Source organism: Platalea leucorodia, assembly GCF_965183815.1.
Source record: "Platalea leucorodia genome assembly, chromosome: 3".
Lineage (NCBI taxonomy): Eukaryota > Metazoa > Chordata > Aves > Pelecaniformes > Threskiornithidae > Platalea > Platalea leucorodia.
The window spans coordinates 61,533,900-61,541,602 of NC_138825.1; the positions used below are offsets into that span (position 1 = coordinate 61,533,900).

The 7,703-nt window shown below is 44.8% G+C and overlaps 1 protein-coding gene across 13 annotated transcripts in view; it reads left to right on the plus strand.

Moving 5' to 3' along the window:
- HIVEP2 (HIVEP zinc finger 2) overlaps window positions 1-6,209 on the plus strand; it is a 142,988-nt gene extending 136,779 nt beyond the window's left edge. For all 13 annotated transcript variants that reach the window (XM_082307890.1, XM_082307883.1, XM_082307884.1 and 10 more), the window contains one exon: window positions 4,975-6,209. In XM_082307890.1, coding sequence (XP_082164016.1) covers window positions 4,975-5,793 — 819 coding nt within the window. In that variant the 3' untranslated portion in view covers window positions 5,794-6,209. The remainder of the gene's footprint in view (window positions 1-4,974) is intronic.
- Window positions 6,210-7,703: the final 1,494 nt, after the last annotated feature.

Sequence of the window (7,703 nt, forward strand, 5' to 3'; positions counted from 1 at the left end):
TGCCAGATGGGCTTTTAACACTTACCTTATTTTTGAGGTAGGATCAGGGACGTGGCAGTGAAAAACCCAATGCAAAAGATCATTTGTCCTACACAAAGCATCGGTAACTCAGTGGCATGTTGAGTGTTTCGAGAGAGAAGCCCAGACCTCATGACAGTCACTGGAACCTGAACACAGGCATCACTGAAAGCAGAGCCCAGGCAAATTTAAATGAGGAAATGACAAGTGAGGATGATTGCCCATCTCAACAAATGACTGCAAGGAAGGAAAGACGGATTCCTCACCTCTTGATGCCTTTCTGGAAGACATACTTCAGCCAAACAGTAGTTGAGTTTAGGTGAAACACAAGTTGTTATACTCAGCGTGTGGGAAGACAAATAACACCTGAGCTTGCTATAAATGAAAGCTGTCAGAGAAGAAAAAGGAATAAAGGCTGTTTTTCACTTTCAGAGAAGTGAAATCCCGCAAATCAGAACATGGTTAGCAACTGCAGCAGTGATGCAGATGCCAGCTTACAATCCTGCTTCCTCTTTCAGAGCTGCACTGGGTTCCCAGTCCTTGCAGGAATAAGAGTGGTTTTGTGCTTCTGCTGCCTGCAGTTCCCAGAAGAGGCCAGTTTTCTGTCTTCTCCACTGAAATCGATGTATTTGCTCTAGTCTCTTTGGCCAGTGCTGGTCTAGTTCGCTTTCATGTTGCTTCCCCTTGAATGTTCATGCACTTTGGTGGTCCTGTGCAAAGAGCTTGTAAAGTGCTCTGGCATTGAAAGCACCACATAGAAAGCAACTGAAATTGTTTCTTTAGGAAGTGGAAAAGAGCATGGGGAAATTAACTATTTTTGCAGATTGTACAAAAATACAGAAAAATACACTTTTTCTTTGGGAGTTAATAACAGGATACACTCTTGCAACAGGATACTCTCTCCAAAGTAGCCTAAGGCTCTGGTTGATGCTGGTGCACATTTGGCTTTGGCAAGTTAAATGCCCGTCTTCAAATTTAAAGGCAGAACCCCAATGCTGTCTAAATACATTCAGGATCTTCTCTTCTGTCAATGCCGCAGGTTTCTTTCCTTTCTGAGGAGGCTGGTGCCATTATTGAAGGGCTCTGATTCTTCTCCCCAGTCATTTTATGCCAGTCCTGAGAGAAAGACTAGAGATGGAAAGGCTGCTTTTGTGCACCCTGAGTGGATCTCTGTTAGCATTTTAGTTTGAATGAGGCACATGTCTCTGTTGTCACATTTATTGTGCTTTGACTCACATTGCAGAGCAGTCTTGGAGTAAGTGACCTGGATTGTTTTCAGATGAAATTAAACCAGAAAATGTGCTCCAGGAGTGCAGCAGGTGCACTTAAACTGTGAGTGGGCATTCAAGTGAGCGAGAAGAGACCACACAGGGTTGGTCCAAAGCAACCTTCCCCTCCAACCCCACAACACTTACATCATGAACATGGGATCCAGCACCAACAGTTTCACTCTGTTCCTGTTTGTCCCCACTCCTAGTGCACCCTGCTGCTTCTTAGTGTGGACTAGAGCTTTTGCCTCTTCTTCCAGTCCCAGGGCTAGACACAATGAGACTGTGAATATATCTTGCTGTGAGCGGTAAAAACTTGGCCCTAGCAACTGTTTTAGCTTCTAGGAGGTAGTGGATTTTGCTTGTGCTGCTGTTTTGTTGCGCCTCTCATTCATTTTGAAGTCTGAAACCTGTCTTGATATATTCAGAAGGGCTGAGGGGAGTTAGGCACCTCTATATCCACTTGAAAGTCAGTAGGACTTAAGGTCCTTTGATCATCCCAGACTTATGGATATTACATCGCTTCCCAAGCACTCAATACTTTATCATCTTGAGTGAAATGCATTCCTGTACAGTGAGCCAGCATAAAATTTCTAAAGTCCAGGTAAACTGTAAATAGGTCCACTGGTGTATGTGGGCTGCTATGGTGCATTCTCAGTAGGACTGCGAATCGACCTGATCCTGAAGTCCACACACATTTATAGTCACTTTATTAAGCATCATGTCTTTTAGAAAGCACATCGGTAATATGCTGTGTTATTGAATTTCACAGTAGAGTTCAACATTTTCTGGTTTTTAACTTTAAAAAGCCTCAAGTACATTACAATATAGTAATCAGAGACTGTTTTCCACCTGCCATGTTTTTGCAAGCTCTGGTCTGAGGCTGCCAGGAGGACATCTGTGAAGGGTGCTTGGCTTTGAAATGCCATCTTGCTCTTAATCCCTCATAGCCTGTTTTGGGTGATGTACCAGATACAGGGTAAAACCCTGTCTCATCCTTGAGGCGTTCTGGGGGACCTGTGAAGTTGGATATGGCTTCGATCAGGGGTGTGGTGTGGCACTCTGGCTTTACGACTGAGTCAGAGAGTTTAGTGAAAAGCTCCTGCAGAATATTGTTGCTTGGGAAATTATATGTCACCTGGAGTTGGAGGGAAATATGCTAAACTGCAACAAATGAGAATTAATAGGAAACGAACTGGATTCCCATCACCTGACAAAGAGAGGAGCTCATCTCACTGCGCTGGCAGCAGCCCATTCTGACTGCACCGCAAAAAGATACCGTGACTTTCTGCACTGTGCTCAGTGATGGGATCTAATACTCGCCCTGTCAACAGAATAGAGACTTTGGATTTTCAGGATGTTTGTTAAAAGAAGACAGCTCCTCTAATATTCAGTCTTTCGCCATGAATATGTATATGTGTGTCTGCTTGTAGCTATGAAAATGCTAGATATTGGTAAAGGAAATAGAAGCAGGGTAAGAGGTATGAGCAGTTATTAATGCCTGTAACCATTTATGTCGGCCGTTTCCAAACTTATCTGCCAGAGCTAGAGAAAGATACTCTGATATGTGCTCAGCCAGGCTTGGAAGGCATCCAGTGGACATGCACGCACTGTCACTGTCTATGTAAAAAATACGCATATGAGACATACATTGGATGATACTGCTGATCTTGAAGCGTGTAGCTGTTTCTGTCATGTTAGCCACCTCTGTCCGACAAGGACAGACTGTTGCTCTATTCCCTTTTGAAACTCTGGCAGGGTACAACATGAAGCCAGTGTTTTTCTCAATTAGAGATTTGTGTGTGACTAGGTTTGTTCTTCGACAAGTTTTACTCCTTTTTTTAGTTGCTTGTGCTCTATTTCCCTTAGCCCAAGTTCACATCAAATGCAATAGTGATAAATGTCATGGCTTAGGAAACAGCCAAGAGGACAGTATGCCTGAGAAACGGGTTGACAGACCAAAGATGGAAAAAAAAGGGGGCAAGCAGCTGTGCAGAGGTGAGGTTGGCGATAGGAAGGACTGACAGGGTAGGTGAACTATGTCTTGTGGCTTGGCAACTGCAGTTTATTCTGTAAATTTTTCCCCATTCAGCAGTATAACACGCTGTCACTGTGCTTTCTTATGACAGTTTCTCTTTTATGAGACTCAAGTGTCTCACTTTCTGAATGGGAAAATTCCCAACATAGATTAGTCTCTGAATAATAACATCTCTTAAGTTTGAGTCTGATGATTATGGGTCACCCTTCCTGTCTCGATGTTGATTTATATCGAACAGGACAAAGCATCAGAGCACAGTGAGGTTGAGCCCCTGGGTAGCACAGAAACTGAATCTTTTAATTGCCCCCTAAACCAGTTCCCTGGGATGGGATCAAGAGGTTGCTTAATGCCGTGAGAGCTAGGATTTCCCAGCAGTGAAGTGCTGCCACTTTAATGCATTGGCATTTAGCAGCGCGGTCCTCGGGCTGCCACACCAAGACTGTGGCAGCAGTACAGTTCTGGGGCAATTGATAGGCGTTTGGTCAATTTGCAGAGCAGAGATGAGCATTTTCGTTCATTTAATTTCCTATGGGAGTCCCCGGGAGTTGTGTGGCCAAATCCCACACACAATTATGAAAATGTCATCCTGCACTTCTGTCATCGTTATTCCTCTGGTCAGCAATAAATGATACTTAATCATCAGATGGAAAACAAATTTTAGAAGTTAAGAATGAAAAAAAGAGAAACCCAAAAGCCCAGGGCATATTTAATACTGAGTGGAGATGGAGCTATTCATTCTTCCAAGGCAGGAACTAATGGGAAGGCACTGAAAATGTCAATATTGTGAGATTGGTTTTTATTAGCTGTTACAGAATCCCTCATTCTTCTCAGTCCCATTATGAGTGGGTGAGTCTCCCTGCGACAGAATCATCACTTTCACTCACAGCTAATGCCTGTGCTTTTCTTATTGTTTATTGTTTACACTACAGATAGGCCAGAGTGGTGCTCCATTGTCTTAATGACTATAAAAATTTGGGTCTTCATTGCACAGAGACACTTGAACTTCCATGGAAATACCCGTCCCCTTTCATCAAGGACTGGGTAAAGCCCACAGTGGAGGGTAGGAGGAGCAAGTGCCTTCTCTGGGGCTCCAGAGCAGGATCTTTCATCAGGCAGAAAATACGTACATGCAGTCAGATTTTTCCCGTACTGCCAAGCAGCGGTGGCGAGCAGGGAGCGTTCGGATGTGTATTTCTCTGCAACAAAGTCTCGATACCCAGTGTGGACTGCCAATACCAACACGGTTTGCACAGTTTGCCAAAAGAGAGGGTAAGATGGATCTCCTGGCCAAATTTCTCTTGGGGAATGAAACTCTATCTACCCCAAATTCTCTCCTCAGTTTCAGTTGAATATAATACTCTTCACTTCCTGACCTAAATTGCTGCATTGTGTTGCTGAACACTCTTAACTAGCTGCTGCCTTTCACCTCAGAGGCATGAGCCCTGTAGGGCTGAGCTAAGCAAAACCTCCTCTGTTGTTTGGATAAGCAATTAGTGGAGTTTTCCAAATGCTTTGGGATCCATCTGGATGAAAGGTGCTGCGTGAATGGGAGGTTGTGTTAGACAGGAAAGCAGATAGGTGGTTTGGCAGCCGGACAAGAATTTTGCTAGTAGCAGCGCTGACATTTCTCTTGTTTTTTTCTGGTTGCAGAGAAGGGGGTTGTCTCAGGGGCCTTACTTCAACGTATATGGAGAAAAAGGAGGTATGGAGCACCGCGGGTCTAGCCCGTTCCCCGAAGGTCCGAGCGACTACGTCTTCAGTCATCTTCCACTACACTCCCAGCAACAGATCCGAGCACCCATCCCCATGATGCCTATCGGGGGTATCCAGATGGTCCATTCAGTACCGGTGGCCCTTTCAGGTTTACATCCTCCGTCCACTCTGGCCCTGCAGAGGGAGGGCTCTGAGGAGAAGCAAAGAGGAACTGCAGAAATCCTTACGAAAGAATCATATAGTATTTCTAAGCACCACGAGAAACGTACCTCTCCGCACAGCTTGCACCCCACCGCTCCCTCCAGTGCGCCCTCCTCTCCGTTGCTGTTGCTGGCGCAGAGCACGTCGGAGGACAGTGTCGTGGCTACCGAGAGGGAGCAGGAGGAGAACATACAGACTTGTACAAAAGCCATAGCCTCTCTGCGAATCGCCACAGAAGAAGCCGTTCTGCACGGGGCGGAGCAGCTGCAGAGGCCTTCTGAGCCTCACCAGAAACCCTTAGAAAGTGCACATTTTAGCATTAAACACTTTAGTGGATCTGAGCCAGGCCAGACCTGTGCCTCAGCCACCCATCCTGACTTGCACGGTGGTGAACAGGACAGTTTTGGTACATCACAGACTGCGTTAGCCCATCCCACCTTTTACAGCAAGAGCTTTGTGGACGTCCGGCAGTTGGGCTTTCACAGCAGGAGCGACCCCCCATCAAGCACACAGGAAAGAAAAGATCCGTCATCTGAGAAGAGCAAGCCACATTGATCTGAGATGCATGGAGACTTTCACCCATACATTTACCCCACTTTTTTTTTTTTCTAGAGATAGAAGAAGTATTCAACTTTACAGCATGCCTGTTCTAAGTTACAGTAGTTTGCTATTATATATACTTTTGTTATATCAAAAGAATTAGATAAAATAACAAGTCATCATGAGCCTGACCAAAACTAAATTTGAAATTCTTATTGGGTCTGGTACTTTTAAATTGTACAGATGTTTGTGCCTTTTCTTTACTTTGCTTATATTCTTATAAGCATTTTTTTAGCAGTAATTTGTACATATTTTAGAATTTGTGTATCTGCTTTGTAATAAATGTAATTTCTTTCCTTTTTTGGACACTTGGATCTAAATGATGTAAAGCAAAACAGCATCAATATATGTGAGGTTGCACTAAAACATATTTTTATATGATTAAAACTGAACAGCTTTTATGTACAGCTCTGATTCTGTAATACTAATATTTATTTACTTTGTTTCATAAATTGTAAATTTTTTTCTTAATGTTGTGGATTGCTTTTCTATGTGAAGCATGGGATTTACTGTTGCGTAATTAGAACAAAATGTATATTGTAAAACAAGATATTTAAACTAGAGTATCTTATCTTATTCTGCACTTATGCATTAGTTAAAAAAAAAAAAGATAAAGGATGTATCAGTCAGTTCTTAACTCTTGTAATTTTTTTTTGTCTCTTGTTTGCCGGATTGACTATAACTTAAGTGCTGATTGTGATTTTAAACTGATAGTACCGTAAAGCATTAAAGTAAAACAATGTGCTATTGTGAGTTTTTTCAAAGCTTTATAAAACAGTTATAAATATATTAAAAATATTTGGTCTTATGTGAACATGTTGATCTATATACTCCTTTAAAAAGCTATGGGAAAACATTCCACCCCATGTAAATATGTGCAGGTGCATCACTGGTGCCGTCTGTGTAACCCACCGGGAGAGGCCAGGTTTGCTGTGCTGAGCCGGGGCACCGCTGGCTGCCGGGAGGCAGAGTCCGGCCGCGGCTCGACCCGCTCCCCTGCCTCCAGCAGCAGGGTGGCGAGGCCCCTACGGCTGCACGGGGCTGGGCGAGGAGCCGGCCCTCTGGCTGGACAGGCGGCACCCCGCCGAGCCCCGGCAGTCCCCTGCTCGCCAGGGCTGGCCGTGGGGCGTAGGTGTCACGCAGAGGTGCCCGAAAGTCCCAGAGAGGGGTCTGGAGCAGGAAAAAAAGGTGTTTCTTTGCACTTGAACACCACAGCTGGTCACTGCCTGCTGCGGTACCCGGGCCAGCTTCAGGGGAGGCTCCGCTCCTGCCCCGCGGATGGAGGAGTGTGGCCCTGCCGGCGAGGCAGACAGCACCGCCACCCCGGCCTCTTCAAGGCACGGGATTCACGGGCAAGAAAGTTGCAGTCTTCCAGAGCAGGGTCTCCACCTGGGTGAGGTTCGCTCCAGAGGAAAGTCAGGAGGAGCCCGGGCTTGTGTTTGAACACGTGTGGTGGGTTACCGCTACCATCAGCAACATGCGTGCGTGCACGCGCACACGCACACACTCAAACACACGCGCGCACACACACACGGATGAAAGAAACCAACGACCTGGATTATATTTTGTGCTATTTAGTGGATTATAAATCTGTGAAACCAAGTTTGTATATTGACTTACAATACATTTAAGGAGTGTTCTTTAAAAAGAAATAAATATACAGTTACATGCATGAGGTGTCTAGTTTTCATGTGTTCTTTGAATTTTCCAAGTTTACTGGCGTTCCAGTATATTGTCAGGAGCTTTTATTCCCAAGCACTGCTTTCCCGCACAAGGAGCGCCCTTAAGAATGTGAGCGGCAGCGAAAGACGTGGATCATCTTTTGGCCTCCTCAGCTATTATCAAACTAAACCAGTTTATTTCAC